This window comes from Trematosphaeria pertusa, assembly GCF_010094035.1.
Source record: "Trematosphaeria pertusa strain CBS 122368 unplaced genomic scaffold BU26scaffold_6, whole genome shotgun sequence".
In the NCBI taxonomy this organism is placed as follows: Eukaryota; Fungi; Ascomycota; class Dothideomycetes; order Pleosporales; family Trematosphaeriaceae; genus Trematosphaeria; species Trematosphaeria pertusa.
The window spans coordinates 1,007,620-1,023,882 of NW_022987217.1; the positions used below are offsets into that span (position 1 = coordinate 1,007,620).

Below are 16,263 nucleotides of genomic sequence, written 5' to 3' on the forward strand. Positions count from 1 at the left end.
ATGACATATTGCGCGGTCGGACCTCGTCGTCACCTGTGCCTTCCCATCGTGCCTCTAAGACACTTCACGACGAACAGAGCAAACGCATGCTTACTCCTACCTTCTCTTCGCTCACTCAGAACTTTCCGGTTGAGATGAGAGCTTTGATCGGCTAAATACAAGAGTACCAAAGCAAGCGCCGAAACCGACACCCCAACGCAACGAGGCATGGCCAACAGAGCAAGGTGTGCAGACTTGCCTTCAGGTCAAATTCTGGCGGTATCGAGTACACCTCGCCGTCTTCACCACCTGAAGAGGCTTCTCGGCCGCTCCACGAATATGGGTTAGACCGCGGAATGAGTGATACATCAAGGCAACACCCGTTGGACGACACAGCGGCGCGATTTCAATAGGAATGTGAAGCAATGATCGATGCGATTCGTCGATCACCCAACTCGGTGTATTCCCTACCCGCTATGGATCCTACCAGGACGCTTCCTGCTCTTTCGCTTTATATACCGCTGTCTCACTCGTTTTCTGGACCACGCTCGACCTACTACGGGTTAGACCAAACCCGCTCTATCTACCGGCAACTTGCAGTTCCAGCCTGAGAGACAAATGGAGCCTTCCCGGCATAAGACTATCGATACTTTGTTTTTGGAATATCACCCTAGTCCCACGCGTATGGTAGGTCATGACGAATCATCGGTACCCTTAGTGAGTCGACCAGGAGCGTCAGCGTATGGGCGTGCGTTCGCAGTGCACTTTCACGACGAACCAGATCTACTACTCGCGTCCAATAGGATTTGCCTCACGCCCTAAGAGCTCGTCCTCGCGCTGACGAAGATCTAGCCAGCGTTCGTTCAACGTCTCTGTACGTGGTGTGAACTCCGCTTCGCGCCGGTTGAGCACTTCTTCTCGCAGAACGACCCGGGCCTCCCGCTAAGCGAGTTCCTCGAGAGTCGCTTCACGCCTGTCGAGTTCCTCGGGCTGGTTATTCCGCTCATCCGCTCGTTGCGTGTTCGCCCACTCTCGGCGGGTCATTGTCTCCGCGAAATCTGGGGCGGTACGTTCCCCATGGAGGCGCGACTGGTGGACATATCGAGAATGAGTGCGTTCACGGAAATCTGGTATGTACATTTCGCTTGCTGCGCTCAGACCAGCGGATGGCTGCTCGGGGCTGTGCGTGGGCGGCGCAGTGATGTTGGCCCATTCTGACGTTAATGTTGCTGCAGCAACATTCGAAAGCTGCTGCAGATGAGGGTCAGACGCCGGTCCCTCGTTCAGTGTAGCTCTCGTCTGCTGGAGTCGTCTCAACCGGCCAACGGGCGTTATAGTGCGCCGTTCCCGAGCCTGACGGGCCCGCCGATGATTTAGATACAACGGCGATGATGGCGGGGACTCTGCGTCGAATTCTGCTCTGCTTCTTCGTACGCCGCGACGACCTCTGCGTAGCTCTTCTAGAACTCGTCGCTCGCCTTCTCGTTCAGAGTCATCGGAAGACCTCCTCAAAGGGCGCTCTTCATCGGAGGAGCTCTCGTCCATATACTCTTCAAATTCTTCGCCTATTGAATGCCATTCTTCACCTGACGGAGCTGGCTCCTGTTCGCTTTGGGAGGACTGCTGCAGCCGGAAGGGGATATATTCCGAGATGTACCACACTGTCCGACACAATGGACAGCGGTTCGCGTTTTGCTGAGTGAATCGCCGGGAGCAGAGCTCGTCGACGCATGCCTCGCAAAAAATATGGGTGCATGACGGCACGTGGGTGCGCATGGCGCGGTGTGCGTCCGCGTCGTAGGCTTCCATGCATATTGGGCATTGCGACTCAGTCGGCATTTCCAGGCCGCTGGCGGGAGAGACTTGAGTCTGGCGGAAATGCGCGTGTGTAACTGTTGTGGATGCCATGGTTGTGAGTTGGTGTATGGGCTCGAGCGGGAGGAAGTTTGCGACGATGTTGGTGTGACCCCACGAAATCAGTAGAAAGTAGACTTAGCCTGCACGTATAACCCGAGTGGAGGACTCTCTCGGCTAGCCTCGTAGATGTGAATACGGCCTATAACTCGCTTACTCTTCCTTGATGATGACGCAGTGTTGTATTTCACCTTTGCGCGCCTTTGTCACGCGAGCTCCTTTCTACCTCATATCGCCCATGTGCACTAGTAATACTAGATCAATGGCGAAAGAGTATACGCTTGACAAGGTTATTGGATACCCAATGAGAGTACGTAGACAGACGATTCCCTATCGAATTCTTCCTGCGCGTGGAGTCACCCACGGGAAGTAACAGGTATCCCTCGATTGAGCGGCATATCAAGCACATACACCGTCTCCTTCCCTCGAATCACCTTTTCTTGCAATGGCTCAAATCTCGGCACACTCCGCATCCACGTCAAGAAACTACGTGGCAGTCTCACGAAATCGGACCAGCACGGTCTCTTAACCCAGTGGCATGGTAGCCCAGCGCAACAACCGATTAAGGCAACTCATGATCCTGCAAGTCTCCTTGGAGGAAGGGAAACCCCGTATGAGATTAGATCGTACATTAGACGCGTTAGTGCGACCGATGTTCCGGATCCAGCGCGTCCAGTACTCATGGTGCGTAGAGATTTCCCCAACGCCCATGTACAAACGCCACCGATTGTTACCGTAAAGGACTTCGGAAACATCGTACTGGAAAAGGCTGGCATGTATACATGAGCGCCATAGGCTCGACGGATGGTATGGGCTCCCGTAGCCAACAGTTTTCATGGTCGACATTGCCGGACTCGATATTGTATTTCACTAGCTCAAGTCTTTCGCCTTGCGCGAAGAGGAGAGTGTAGATTTGGTCGCGCGTGTTGTAGAGAAGGCTGAGAATTGGGGGAAGGGCTTCGTCGCGATCGGTTCTCGTGCGAGAAGGCACTGCGACTGAATAGGCGTGAGAAGTCGTCATGTTCCGGCTATTTTATTGGATTGAATAGAAGATGACGTTTGACACGACGCAGTAAAATTGAAGAAGGGAGTTGGGTTAGAGTACAGTAGGAGCCAGACTTCCGATCAGAGGAATCTACTAGAGGCTGACGCTCATTTCATATGATATGCGCAAGGAGATCGCCAGCTACCAGCGGTAATCGGGCAGCTTCCACTCCTCTTCCTTTGTGTCACCAAGCCCTTGAAAGAGCTTATCCAGTCTTGTCCAGTATGCAGCTTTCAGCACTGCATGTAAGACCCCAATACCAAATTTCGTCTGCGGGTTCGCAAACTGCGGAAATCCTAGCGGGGCCGTAGTATGATTGTCAACGTAAGGCCTGAAAATCTCCTCGTATCGTCCCAGGGCCGCTGAAATATCCTCAGAACTGGTTGAGCTCATCTTTGCTAGCTCCCCAGCAATGATGTACGCACCAGTCATAGCCAAACTGGTGCCTATGCCCATCGTGGCAAATGCTGAATCGCCCACGATGGCACATCTGCCTTTGGTCCAATTCGGCATTCGAATCTGAGCGACTTGCTGCATGTAGAAGTCGCCACATTGGTCCATGCCGTCGAGAAGACGTTCGGTTTTCCAGCCTCCACCCTCGAACCGTTTTCGCAGAAAGGCCTTTTGAGCGTTAGCGTCCTTGGAAAGCACCTCATCAAGTTCCGGTAGCCGCTCTTTCTTCGCGTTCACGACCGAAAGGTAGACTCCCATCGTCGTCTTGTTGCGATGCGGCCGAATGTGGGCGGCCAAACCACCAGGGACATTGCGCCAGCGCCAGTAGTCGTCGTCATCTTTAATACGCGGAATCGTAAAGTACGCAATGAACATTCCAATCGGGTTGGTACACTCTTGCGGAGCCTGCTCCTTGAAAATCATGGGGCGAGTCCGTGATGACATTCCGTCCGCTGCGACCACGACATCGTACTTTTGCGGTTCGAGCTTCCCGTTCCCGAACTTCACTGCCACGCCATCATCATGCTCTTTCAGCGAATCGATGCTCTCGCCATAGACAATCTTCACATTCGCTTGCTCGCCCTCCCGAGCAGCTTCAATCTCCTGCAGCAGCAAGGCCGTTAAATCGCCCCGGAGGATCTCATACTCGCTCGAAAATGCGGCCTGCTTATCGGCGTCGCCACTTGCGTCGAACTGCGCAACATTCTTGCCCCTTGCGTTGACGATAATGATGCCAAGTTCGGTCGTGTGTAGCTCCTTAATCTTCTTCTCGAGCCCAAGCTGGCGAATCACGCGAACTGCAGGGCCGCGGATGTCAATGGCCTGTCCAGTGGTACGCGGCGTGGCGGAGCGCTCGAGGAGCGTGATGATGGGTTTGGGATTGAATAAGGGTTGACAGGCAGCCATGAGGGCGAGCGAGGAGCCCGCGACGCCGGCGCCGGATATGAGTATGGAAAGCGGCTTTTGAGCCATTTTGCTATCAGGTCAAACAGTTCATATCGCTCTCTAAGCTGCCTCCAACAGAGGCCTTTATGTCCTGAGGTCCAGCGGAACCCTTGCGATCCGACCCCGAGCAGGAGCCTACGTGCCTGTATAACTTACCCAATCCGCGGGGCTTGTCAGGGCGAAACGAGTACTTCGGGTCCGATGTTGACTGAGACGATTCAATCACATTCGGAACCGAAAAGGGGCCTTACCTCTTTGCGACTCGAGAACACGATGAAACGCCGATGCAGAGTTGATATCAATGATGTCATCAGTGATCCTAAATTTTCGTAAAGGATACAAGGGGCGTGCGTCAAGGCAGCAACGCGGCGTTAGGCCACCCGTATAGCAATTTTACGCAGAAATATAATATTTCTCTATAATACGCGGAGGTGCTGGAGTAAACCAAATATACTATGGGAATTTGTATACCTATCTCGGTTGTGTGAGAAGCCGTTTGCTCACGTGATACATCTCTCCCAAACTGGCTTGCCGCCCCGTGAGTACTCTTTGGGGCTAGTGTTTTAGCTCTCAAGGAAGCCCTTCCCTCGAGTTCGGAATGCCAGGTTCCAATCATTCCTTTAAAGGCTGCGCACCAAATTTCTCGGGCGAGAAGTCCAAGTCCCCAAGCCCGACGGCAAGGAGCCATAAAATGACGTTCAGTTAGGCTAGGAGTGCTGCAATTCATAAAAGGGATTCTCGTCTTGCCGCACTTCGAGAACATGGAGATGATATGCGCGAACGACAATTTAGGAAGACAAGGAGGATTGCAGGAGGGTGAAGAGGGAGTGAAGTGCGGCCAACCGTTTGGATATGGGTGTTGTGGATCGGAGGAGCAGCAGGATCAGGAGTTGTAGAGAGATGAGAAATATTAGTGGATTGCGGGCGGAGTTGCTGGGATAGATGGATGTTTGGATATGGGCGTTACCTCGGGCCAATTCGTTATAGGGTGTGCGAACTGCTTACTGCTCTTTCAAAGGTGCAGCCGAAGTGCGCAACCTCACCACTGCATGCCCGCCCATATGTATCTCCAACATCTTCGCAGTAGCAATCCAGCTTGGTCCCTCCTCCTTCATAGCTTGCTCAATCGTACTCGCTTCCGACTCTTGCTCATCCTCATCGACGTTCTTCTCGCAGCCGTCCTCCAAATGTCCGTACCTTTCGCACACCGTACACCTGCCACCCATCTCCTCCGTAACAGCATCCTTCAACGCTTGTATCGCTTCCTCGCCCCTAATATGACACAGCGGAAACACCTCATTCATCAGCTCCCAGTCGCCCTTCTGGATCCCAGCCAATGCTTGCCGCCACAGCGCGCCGATAAGTAGCACAGCGAGCGTGTACACAGCGTCATTCGCTCCATTGTGTCGATAGCGAACCAAACACCCATACTCCTCCATCATCCTCGTAAGCCCTGGCTTAGGATCCCAGGTCTCGGCATGGATCCGAATGGTATCCGCAATAGCTTCGATGCCAACTGCGTCGACGTCGAGGCCCACGGCGTCCTTGAGCCATTTAGACTCATTGCCCCATCCCTGCGCGACGAGTATAACCTTGCGGTATCGGGGAGACTGTGCTTCGTCCTCCCGGATTTGCTGATTAAGGTCGTCATCGGGAATCCGCATCTCTTTTGCTACCGCCTCTCCCAATGCCTCGCGCTCGACGATGATGCTGTTTCCGAACTCGAAGTTATTCGCCGCATAAAGCGGCCTACCCGTATTATCAACCGCATCTGACTCGATCTCCTCGCAGCCCTTGGCAAGGAAGTGCTTCGCCCGGGCTTTGCGCATCCAGTTGCAGACGTTCCTTCCTGGCGCGATGCCCCGGACGTCGCGGGCGTCGAGTATAGCGAGACCAATCTCGGTCAGCTTTCTATACTCCGAGTGGTCTTTGGGGAGGAAGCCACCCCACTCGACGTCAATGGAGATGAAGATAGGGTCTTCGTTGGGCCTGGGTAATGGTTAGATGAGCTGGACAGAGCAGCAGAATGAAAGAGCGACCTACGTGGAGTCCGTAAGCCTGAGCGCTTCTGCGATGAGATGGCGGGCGGCCTCGCGAGCGGGGATGTGAGGCATTATAGTTCGATAGGATTCAAGTAGCTGGAGTTGGGTTTATAAAAGAAGTAGAGTCTGAAGCAGGCGTTATATATGCGCTTTGCAAAGTTGGAATGCGCCGACTTAGGAAAGATGGCCCCGCGGCCACTTGGAAAGTGATAAGTGGTAAGTGCCCGCCATTGAAGCATCGAGTGAAACACCGTGCATACTGCAACCAAGACGAAGGCATTAAGAATACTCGATCTCGTGAAAAGGGTGTATTTCGAGAAGGGATGGGTTAAATAGGGAGGGAAATGTTTGCAAAGCTAGACTGTAGAACGCAAGCGCAGGTCATCTGATGTCTTGATCAGCAGGAGCAGCAGGATGATTTCCAGTAAAAGAACAATCCCAAGTCAGAGTGATTGGGAGGAATGGAGTCGGTAGTGAACAGCAACCTCGATGCAAACATCAGGCTGGGCCCCGCGGAGCCAGGCCCTCAACCGCTCCTCCTTTTCCAAACAAGTCCCACGCTGGCCGGATCTCTCATCTCATGCAATATCCTCCCTTCATGCTCGATATCCAAGCCCGCTTCGAAGATCCTCTTTCTGGCCTGCTCCATGCTCTCCCCCTTCATGGGCAGCGGCTCAACAGTATGATTGCGAAACAGCACCGCTATCGCGGCAACTGTCTCTACCTGAGAGAATCTCTTGCCTGGACACACGCGTTGTCCATACGCCCAAGGCAAGAAATGGGCCGAAGTGTCGGAAGCTAGGGTTTCGTTTTCAAGGCCATGCGCGGTGTCCGTCGGCCGGGAGATGAATCGTCTGGGGTTGAACTGCATCGAGTCGGAACCCCAGAGCCGAGGGTCTGTGTGTATTGCGGACATACTGAGATGTATGGATGTTCCAGCTGGGATGGTGTGGGTGCGGCCATCCACTTTGATGGTTTGAGCTTCGCTCGTTATCTTGACGAGTTGACCCAGAGGGTGGCAAAGTCTGAGCGATTCCATCTGGAAAGATTAATTAGCAACCCAAATCACGGAACATGAATGTATAAGATGCTGCCTATACACACCATGACCGCGAGACAGCGCTTTAGTTTTGGAAACGTGCTGTAGCTCCACTGCGTGGGGTCATCCTTGGGCAGGTAGTATCGGGCCTCCTCTGCGATCCAATCCTGGCTTTGGGGATGTGCGGCGAGAAAAGTTATGAGATGTGTCAACGAGACAGCAGTCGTATCGTTGCCTGCGAAGCCGAATACAAAGAGGTTACTGATTATCTCCTGTTCCGTGAGCGTCAATTTCCTTGGCTTTTCGCTATGCGAAGGCTCGTCTTCCCCTTCGGCTGCGCATGCGCGGACGAGCGCTGCAACTAAGTTCTGATTATCCTGAATGCCGCGCGACATGTTGTCCCTTTCCTCGTTTATGAGGGCCATGACGTAAGAGCGGAAAGTAGAGACCGCTTCGCCAGCTTGCTTCCACGATTTTGGCACCCACCATGCCTTCAACCCCTTCTCGCCAAAAATGTAGATGGGGATGACGTAGTTGAGGAGTTTCGACATAGAGTCCCGGTACTCGTACGACTCATCTCTCGCATGTGCTCCTGTTGTGGCTGCTGCTGAGCCTTCGAATGGATAGGATTTGTTGAAGACCGCCGCTGCTAGCACATTGAGAGTGAAGACTTTCGTATCCTCGCCGAGGGTCCGGATCGGCTGATGCTCTATCCAATACTCAAGCATGCCTTTCGCCTGCGCCAACGTCTGCCTCCATACCAGCTCGTTGTTCTTCTCCGTAAATGTGACAGCGGTGACTTTACGGTGCTTCTTCCATTCGTCCCCATCAGTCGTCGATAGATTCTTGCCATACACATTCACCACTTCGAACTGGTCCATATTGCGGCGGAAATCTTTCGGGCGCCGGATGATGTCGTCGATGACTTCAGGGTCACTGATAGAGACCCAATTTCCCCCTGGAGTCACCTGCATGAATACCTTGCCCAGCTCTTGGTGGATTCGATATCGGTCATTCGCTTCCCAGGCGAACATATAGAAACGCCAGAAATTGGGAGTCCCGATGCCAAGTGCGCGGCAACGCCGAACGATGGAGCTGCCGAACATCATCCAGAAAGGATTTGTGAGCGCTATCCACCGCGTAAATATTGGGAGGCCGACTTTGTCGACTTTGGCTCGATTGACGCTGAGTGACCATGCTGACCAGGCACAGAGGCCGATAGGAAGAGCTAGAATGGTCAGCAAAACCGCAGCGAGCGCCATAACGACTGTAAATTTATTGCAGGAGAAGCTAAGGAGGATGCGCAATGAAGACCCCGGGGGCAGGCGGAGTGTGTGATGGTTGAGAGAAGGAGGCTATTGATATGCAGCCTCTAACGCCTAGACGCGGGGCACATGTGGCGTCGGTCGCCTCTCCTGTCTCGCACGAGAAGAACGAAATATACCATATGAGCCACAAGCCTCCGTGTCGCGCGGCGCCGTGGACAGCTCATCGGTAGCGGTAGACGCTTGATGTGAGACTGTTGGACCGCGAAGAGATGAAAGGATCACTCGATTGTTGTCGGCCGCAGGGTTGCGTACTGGTAGTCAGTACCTCTGTCGTGCGCGCGCATCAACGGCTCCCGTCCCTGCCATATCTATGGCCTTGAGCGACAGCATGTTTTTTGGATCAGCGACATGAGGAGTGATGGTCGAAGAGGATGAGAACGGGGTGGTACGTCGACATGCCCCTGGCCGCTGGATCCTTGCAATGATCATGGTCGAATGAACTACGCCCCTCAAAAGACAGCTCCAGGTCAGCCGAGGTACCTACTATCAACGGCTTTTCAAAGTTGCCTAATGCGGTATATTGATACTGTTACCCACACTTTCATTGGCTCATGAAGCGAGTTTTGACACTCCTGCTGTGATCGACGGTGTCCAGGACTTACCTCATAGGGCAGTTCGGGGTACAAGTTACACCAAGAAAGCCGAGGATGAAGGTAGCAGCAATTGGGCAGAGGGTCAACAGCAACTTCAGCTCTTCCGACTAGCGCCAAATCTTCCCCATCTCACTTGACTTGAGCAACACAGTTCACCAAGCTTGACAAGATGGAACTTTCCCATCAGACACTCGGTGAGAGACTGAGATGAATCCTAGCTGAACATCTCGAAAGAGTTAGCACTGCCAAGGCATGACTAATCGCCGGTTAACTCCGCCCGATTGTGAGCTCAACACCATCACCAAAAAGCAACCATGAGGCCGCCTTGAGGCATCCCAACGCCTTCACGGCGAGCACGAAACCATAATGGATCCTTCCTTACCCCCTCCAGAGGTCACTGTTCTTCTGCTCGGCGACCCAGACGTGGGTAAATCGACTTTCTTATCGTGAGTATCCCCGCCAGCCGCTGCTGTTGGACTTCAGCGCACGACGTTCAGCTCAATGAGCTCCGTGCTGAAGCCACCCTAGCTCCAATATAACAAGCGCTTCATTGCTCACACATCCAGCAGCCGTCTCACCCTCGGTGTCCGCCCGCACAACGATGACCTCCCTCCCTACTCGCTCCCCACCCTCCGCGATAGCGACCAGCCCTTCACCTTCAACATCTCCCTCTACAACCGGCCCTACACGCTCTCCTTCTACGACACCGCCTCGCCCACATCCTACACGCTCATACAGCCCTCCTTCATAATCCTGTGCTTCGACATATCTCGGCGCAGCACCCTAAACTCTCTCCGCGATAGATGGATGCCGATAGTCAATAGCCACTTCAACTACGATGAAGCGCTGCCTGTGATGGTTTTGGGGCTGAAAAGAGACCTGAGGACTGAATGGACGGAGGAGGAGAAGAGGGATGGAGGGAGAGGGGAGAGCGTGATGCCGCAGGAGGGCTTGGGTATGGCGCAAGAGGGGCTGTGCGACAGGTATGCGGAGTGTAGTGCGGTCACCGGAGAGCTGTGTAGGGAGGTGCTGGAGGATGTGGCGAAGACTTGCGCGAAGACGACGACAGAGAAGGGGGCGAAGAGCCAGCCGACAAGCTGTGTGGTTATGTAGGGGAACACGTCACGGATACCGAAAGTCATGGCAAAATGCGCGGGAGGCGCTGAACGAGGCTTTATGTACAAAATGGCCTCATTCTCTCCATCCTTTCCATCCACATCGCTCGACTTCAATACAACAATTCCTTCCGAAACACCTTCGCGATCCCTCCCCTCATATAGCCGCCTGGCTCGCCTTCAAAGCCCCCACAACGGTAAACGCCAGCACCGGACTAACCATATAACTAATCGTCAGAATCTTCGCAATCCTTCTCTCATCATCTGGCCCCGCATCACTAATCTGCACCATCGTGATGAGCTTCATAGCCGGCGGCCCCGTCGGCATAAGCATCATCGTAAACCAGAGCATCGGATCGCTACCCAATAGCCCGCCCCTGCCTTCCTTCTTAACGATCGCATAGATGACGGAGATCGACATAGCCGGCCAGATAATGAACCGGACAAGCAGGATGAAGGAGGTTGTGAGCCAGGGGATGCGCGTTGCCTGTCCTTCGCTTTCTGATTTCTTGGACTCTTGGTAGGAGGTGTAGAGCGATATCCCGGCTACGATAAGTGGGAGAGGGACGAAGAGTTGTCCGACATTCTTCCAGCTCTCGGTTAACCACGCGCTGAACACGCCGCCATCATACGTATCGTTAAAGAATGCGCGATGCAGTGGGCTCGCCAATCCGATGATGGCGCCTATGACCGCCCCGATCAGCGGCGCGTTTAGGAAGTCGTAGAAGAATAGCAGCCACCACTGCGTGCGCAGACCGAGGGAAGACCAGGAGGGGAGCGGGATGTACATTGGGCGCCTTCGAGTCGTTGTGAACTTGGGCTTTGAGGGGAAGAAGGTTATAGAGGTGACGCTGGCGTGGCGGTCACGCTTGGGGGTGGGTATAAGGAGGCCGGTGCGCTCGTTAGATGTGCTGGCTTCACCATTCTCAAGGTCGTTATCCGGCTCTTCTTGGCTCTCTGGAATGCCTTTATCCTCATCATCGGTATCGGGGGCGTGCTCGGTGTCGATGAGGCGCGGGCCCACGGCGAATGTCAAACAACTCGACACAGTGCTGAAGACCAAGAAATAACTCTTCGCACGCTCAATCATATCCTTCGTACTCTCATCCTGAACCTTCAACACGGTTAAAATGCCCGTCTCGTCTAGACTCTGTATTAACAACAGCGGATAACTCGTCGTGTTGTTAAACATAATCGCACACGTAATCCAGTCTGGCATTTTGAAAACTGCGTGCGCACCGATGCCGATGAGGAAGGAGATAATATGGCAGATGAACGCCCAGATCAGGATGATAAGATACCGGTGTGCGGAGCCGGGATGCATTTCAGAGCCGAGTTTGACCAGAAGAAGTGCTGGAAGAAACATTTTGACGCATATCTTGCTGATAGCTTTACCATTCTTGCCGTCTAGAAGGCCGAGGCGCGCTGCGATGCCGCCGTAGGATATGACGAGGAGAACGGAGAGGGAGGCTTGGAGGGCGGCCACGAAGGATGTTACGAGAGAGGACGGCATCTTGGCAATTCCTCCTCTTCCTCCCCGAGAATAATTACAGTCGGTATTTTGATATCGAGGAAGAAGAAGAGAGCGAGTGATTGTGGAAAGGTCGAAGGACTGCTTGAAGTCTAGGGAGGGCGTCACGCGGATAAGAAGAGCAGGGGCAACCCATGCTTGCTTTTTCGGGCGTAGTTCTCATCATGGAGTGGCGGAAGCACGTCATTGGTGGGGTAGGCTAATGACGTGGGGAAGATGCGCACGTGGCCGTGGATCATGAAAGCTTGTTTTCTACTCTGCAAGAACGACAAAAGATCTTGGGATTTGACTTGATTGACAAACCGTTCAGTCTTTAACCCACCCTTCAATTGCCGCTTTGCTTCGCTGCAGCGGGCATCACGGTCTTACCTAGTTATCGTCCGATGCTCTCGAGCTCTGGCAGTGACACTGAGCTTTTGGATATGCTGTCGAAGACGGCAGACTAGATGCCTTCACTAGGGATCCCCAGATTTGGCTGCAGCCTGGGGATCGGATGCATCCCACCACTGAAGGACGAGGAGGACTTTCCCGTCCATACCGTCCAAAGAACGAAATAGTAGTAGTGAGATACTCACCAGGACAAAGACAATTCTCTAGTAATTCCTCAATCAATTCCAGTGAACACTAAACGAGTGACTAGGTGTAAAATGCGAGCAAGGAAAGATGCAATGCTCCGCCCCCTCCGGCTCTACCCGCTTACAGACGACACTGACTCCTCGTCACGCTCCCAAAACTTCCATAAGCACATCAGCAGTCAACAGAGTACGAAAACCATCCGCTCGGGTCCTGAAGGCAAGCCCCCAAACCAGCCTCGAAAGCGCCCACACTGCAGCTGGAATCACCATAGACAGTAACTATCGCCCAGTCAGCATCAAGATTGACATTTTGGAACAGAATAAACGGGGAAATGAGGAAGAGTGAGCCTTACCGGAGCATCCAGCCCGGACGCTCGTGGATCGGACGCTTAGAATCCCGGGGAGCTGCTGGCACGATCCATCGCTCTCATCGGTTTGGACCGTGGTCTCATAGTTGCCGCAGCTCGAATCGGTGAAGAGGTCGATATTGGTGGCAGCACTGTAGACGCCCGTGGCGGCGAAGGCGAGAAGAGTGGCGATGGTGAAGCGCATTTTGATGGTTGGAGAGTGGAAAGGCGGGTATTTGAAGAAGTGATTGGGAAGTTTGAGAAGTAAATGGAAGTCGATGCGTTGGGCTGTGGATGTTGAGTGAGGGAGGAATTCAAGCCAGGTTATATATGGCTTCTAAACATGCTCGGTGACGCTGTGGTTCTTGATTGGACTTTGGTAGTTACTCTGCTGAGGCAGTTTTGCGACTTCGCCGACTACGACTGAGGCTCAGCTTGGCTCGGCCGAGGTAGAAGGGACGAGATCCAGATGATGGTGTAAGACATGCACACCGCAAATAGAGAAGTTACTGACCAAAAGGGTATTGACGCCAATCACTCAGATTAATCTCCAGGACCGGCCGGGCTTAGAAAAGTTCAGCTAGTGTTTGAGCTAGGGCTGAAGAGAAACGTTTCGGAATAGGACTAGCTGCATGGGAGTGAGATGAAGGACGTCTGAATGTGCGAATCAATGGTAGGGCTTTTTTTTGACCGGGCTACGATGGCTTGCCGATGCTCCACCGCCCCTGCTACGGACATGGCTACCATGATCGATAGAAATGTAGCCATTCGTTAAGCAAGGTGCGTTTGACTTTCTAGAGCAACCGCGCTATTGCAACTGCATATGCGGAAAACAAGAGCAGGACAATGCAACGTTGAGTGCGCTCATCGTGAACTAGCGCTCCCACCAGAATGCCCTCAGTAGGTCTATACCATTTAGTAGTAGTGTGATCCTTAGATATGTTTAGAATTGAGCAAAGCTCCATCGAGTCTTAGATGGCGTAAGCTTGTCCCTCGAAGGCTTGATCTGTTTAAGCTTTTTGCTGACGCTGCTCATCCAACCAATACCCAGACGGCTTCGATGGCACGGGACTAGCCGAAGAAATCCCTCAACTCACCGCCTCGAATATCTAGGCCACAACAATAATAATGTGTGAGTAAGCATCTCATGAAACGCGCCCCTTCTTCTATCGGTCTAATCCGAACCGCTCCCGGAGCATGCGCTAGTCAGCTCCAGTAGGCTCGTTTCATTCCTCACTAACGGCATCAGCAAGCTTTAACATGAGACGGTACCCTGAGGTCCGATCACCTGATTAGCCTGATTACTGATGTTGCTAAGGCCACTCTTGGAAAGACTTAAAATAAGCTTATTTGTTGCCGCGCGGCTGATCGTCAGCCCAAAGCGCAAAGGAGGCGGAGGACTCACGGGTATAAGCAGCTGACGCTCAGCCGTTGTGGGGAAAATCGCCGAGCTTATCCTAGTGCCTTTCTCATTCGCGACTGTTATTTTCAGCTCCCGAGACCTACCCTAACGGTAATTAGAATTGGAATACGGGGTTGGCGATTTCCCACACGTCCAAGCCTCCACACCGCAATGCATAGTCCAGCGCGAAGAAATGCGTCCACGAAGGCAATGGTGGGGAACATACACCGTTTCCTCCACGAGCTTTAGAAGAGAGCGAAGAGCGGTCTGCAGATGAAGATTGGGGTGGCGGTAAAGGCTGGTCGTCCCTTCATCTCAAAGACCGAGTTCCAACTTCGTACAAGCGCCACTCAGCTATCCAAACTGTCACCCACTCCTCACTTTCGCGCATATGCAGTCCTTAGCCAAGAACTACCTACACGTACTCCCCGTCCAAAAGCCTGGTCATTGGCGACTTCTGCTTTGGTGGCGGCTGCGGTACTCGAACCGGCGGTTTGGCGCGCTTTGATCTCGTATAGAAGTCCACCTCGGCTACTAGCTTAGGCTTTTGGAGCGGCAGCTCCTCCTTAGGCCACATCCCTTCCAAGTCTACGTCCTTGTCTTCCTTTTCCTCAAGTTCGAACACATACCCCTCCTCTTTCTCCCTCCTCTTGATCTCTTCCTGGATGTCCCTACTCTTATTGTTCCACGTGAGACGCAGCGGTACGACCGGCTCCCAAGCCTCGGCCAGCGCCTCATACCACGCTCGGTGTTCTGGGTGACCCTTCACGGTGCCCTTCCTCCCGGTTTCGCCCCTTTCGAGAGTGGCCACTTTATCAAACGGTTTCCGCAGAACGCCGCCTGGATAGACAATCGTCCAGTTATTGATGAGTTGTTCCACGGGACATTTGAAGCACAGCCATTCAATGCGGTCCTTGGAGAAAGAACGGAAGCCGAGAGCAGAGCCCCTGTGCTGGAAGACGTTAGGTAAATAAGCGACTTCTACACTATTTTCTGGGACTTCGTCTCCTTCGGCAACCGGGAAGCCAGTCAGAGTATCCTTGGAGAAGAGGTTCGAGATATAGCCGTTCCGATCCCGAGAAAGGGAGCGTTTGAAGTCTTCGAGGGGCTGTGCGTAGTTGTTGTAGTGGTAGATGATGATTGTGTACTGGTAAGATCGGTATTGAAGCTGGCGAAGATTAGCCGGGGGATAGGACCTCGGAGTCCTGGCCTTGATCTTGGCCTTGGTTTTAATTGACGGCCGAGTAGACATGGTCGGACTTGGCTTCCTGAACGCTGGAGATTGGCGGTATCTATTGTTCAAACGGTTGCGGGTTCAAGTGAGGAGTTGTTTGTTGTGCTGAAGAGAAGGGAAGAGAGTGGTCTTATAGAGCAGATGAGAAACGCGAGGTGAAAGGCGCGAAAAGTGCTCCCGTGGTGAAGATGAGAGCTCGGTTCACTGGGCATGGCGATGAAGGTGATGGTGATTCATCTTGACTCGTCCGGCTGGCTTAAAGTACGAATACGGCCAACTGCCAAGCTCTTCAAGCAACGCTACCTAATGCGAAGGTAGAGAGAGCATACCCACGCCAAGACACCTGTTCTGCATGTCTCGTCTTTAAAGTCTTCTCCGAGCTCTCTCTGTTATTTCAAGTCGACACACTCGCCTACTCGTGTTTCTCCTTAGCATTGAGTTTCTCATTGGAGTTTCACTATCCTTCTTTCCCTCTCTCGACTCGTTGGCTTTGGCATTCATTCCTTTAGTCTCCTTGTACATCCGGTCAAGGCACGACCGGTTATGGATCCCATTGGCGATCTTTTGACACCACCTGGCCCCCTTCTCGACGACTGACTCCTTCTGCTCAGCAGTATTGGTTCATATTAAGTTGCATAGCTGTGCTGCTCCAATGGTACAGTCCTTAAGCGCGCGAAGAGCTTAGGAATCCACACTTGCGCAAGGCGGTTAGGTTTACCCG

General features: G+C 53.1%; 8 protein-coding genes across 8 annotated transcripts; 1 reads left to right on the forward strand and 7 right to left on the reverse strand.

The window, feature by feature from the left end:
* Nucleotides 1-921: 921 nt before the first annotated feature.
* BU26DRAFT_504343 (uncharacterized protein) lies at nucleotides 922-1,887 on the reverse strand (the record flags this gene model as incomplete). The annotated part of the gene is made up of 1 exon (XM_033826764.1): nucleotides 922-1,887. The coding sequence occupies one exon, from the start codon at nucleotides 1,885-1,887 to the stop codon at nucleotides 922-924; it is 966 nt and encodes a 321-aa protein (XP_033684925.1).
* Nucleotides 1,888-3,005: 1,118 nt separating this feature from the next.
* BU26DRAFT_292734 (FAD/NAD(P)-binding domain-containing protein) lies at nucleotides 3,006-4,619 on the reverse strand. The gene is made up of 2 exons (XM_033821664.1): nucleotides 4,588-4,619; nucleotides 3,006-4,526 (listed from the first exon to the last, which is right to left on the reverse strand). The coding sequence occupies exon 2, from the start codon at nucleotides 4,361-4,363 to the stop codon at nucleotides 3,080-3,082; it is 1,284 nt and encodes a 427-aa protein (XP_033684926.1). The 5' UTR covers nucleotides 4,364-4,526; nucleotides 4,588-4,619; the 3' UTR covers nucleotides 3,006-3,079.
* A 718-nt stretch (nucleotides 4,620-5,337) lies between these two features.
* Nucleotides 5,338-6,656, reverse strand: BU26DRAFT_604215 (uncharacterized protein; the record flags this gene model as incomplete). Its single annotated transcript, XM_033835502.1, has 2 exons — nucleotides 6,380-6,656; nucleotides 5,338-6,325 (listed from the first exon to the last, which is right to left on the reverse strand). The coding sequence occupies exons 1-2, from the start codon at nucleotides 6,448-6,450 to the stop codon at nucleotides 5,338-5,340; spliced, it is 1,059 nt and encodes a 352-aa protein (XP_033684927.1). The 5' UTR covers nucleotides 6,451-6,656.
* Nucleotides 6,657-6,688: 32 nt separating this feature from the next.
* On the reverse strand, nucleotides 6,689-9,146 carry BU26DRAFT_518429 (cytochrome P450 monooxygenase-like protein). Its single transcript, XM_033828810.1, has 2 exons — nucleotides 7,483-9,146; nucleotides 6,689-7,417 (listed from the first exon to the last, which is right to left on the reverse strand). The coding sequence occupies exons 1-2, from the start codon at nucleotides 8,677-8,679 to the stop codon at nucleotides 6,905-6,907; spliced, it is 1,710 nt and encodes a 569-aa protein (XP_033684928.1). The 5' UTR covers nucleotides 8,680-9,146; the 3' UTR covers nucleotides 6,689-6,904.
* A 558-nt stretch (nucleotides 9,147-9,704) lies between these two features.
* Nucleotides 9,705-10,451, forward strand: BU26DRAFT_425384 (P-loop containing nucleoside triphosphate hydrolase protein; the record flags this gene model as incomplete). The annotated part of the gene is made up of 2 exons (XM_033823620.1): nucleotides 9,705-9,784; nucleotides 9,908-10,451. 2 exons carry the CDS (start codon nucleotides 9,705-9,707, stop codon nucleotides 10,449-10,451), a joined length of 624 nt encoding a protein of 207 aa, XP_033684929.1.
* An 80-nt stretch (nucleotides 10,452-10,531) lies between these two features.
* BU26DRAFT_518432 (uncharacterized protein) lies at nucleotides 10,532-12,061 on the reverse strand. Its single transcript, XM_033828811.1, has one exon. It carries the CDS (start codon nucleotides 11,964-11,966, stop codon nucleotides 10,611-10,613), a length of 1,356 nt encoding a protein of 451 aa, XP_033684930.1. The 5' UTR covers nucleotides 11,967-12,061; the 3' UTR covers nucleotides 10,532-10,610.
* A 670-nt stretch (nucleotides 12,062-12,731) lies between these two features.
* BU26DRAFT_550229 (uncharacterized protein) lies at nucleotides 12,732-13,111 on the reverse strand (the record flags this gene model as incomplete). The annotated part of the gene is made up of 2 exons (XM_033832042.1): nucleotides 12,732-12,838; nucleotides 12,913-13,111. 2 exons carry the CDS (start codon nucleotides 13,109-13,111, stop codon nucleotides 12,732-12,734), a joined length of 306 nt encoding a protein of 101 aa, XP_033684931.1.
* Nucleotides 13,112-14,723: 1,612 nt separating this feature from the next.
* BU26DRAFT_563820 (uncharacterized protein) lies at nucleotides 14,724-15,560 on the reverse strand (the record flags this gene model as incomplete). The annotated part of the gene is made up of 1 exon (XM_033833211.1): nucleotides 14,724-15,560. One exon carries the CDS (start codon nucleotides 15,558-15,560, stop codon nucleotides 14,724-14,726), a length of 837 nt encoding a protein of 278 aa, XP_033684932.1.
* Between the last annotated feature and the right edge of the window lie 703 nt (nucleotides 15,561-16,263).

Coding starts and splice junctions, on each gene's coding strand:
- BU26DRAFT_292734 (XM_033821664.1), bottom strand. CDS start 4,363: ATGGCTCAAAAGCCGCTTTCCATACTCATATCCGGCGCCGGCGTCGCG.
- BU26DRAFT_518429 (XM_033828810.1), bottom strand. CDS start 8,679: ATGGCGCTCGCTGCGGTTTTGCTGACCATTCTAGCTCTTCCTATCGGC. Junction 7,418..7,482: donor AGCGCTGTCTCGCGGTCATG/GTGTGTATAGGC, acceptor TAATCTTTCCAG/ATGGAATCGCTCAGACTTTG.
- BU26DRAFT_518432 (XM_033828811.1), bottom strand. CDS start 11,966: ATGCCGTCCTCTCTCGTAACATCCTTCGTGGCCGCCCTCCAAGCCTCC.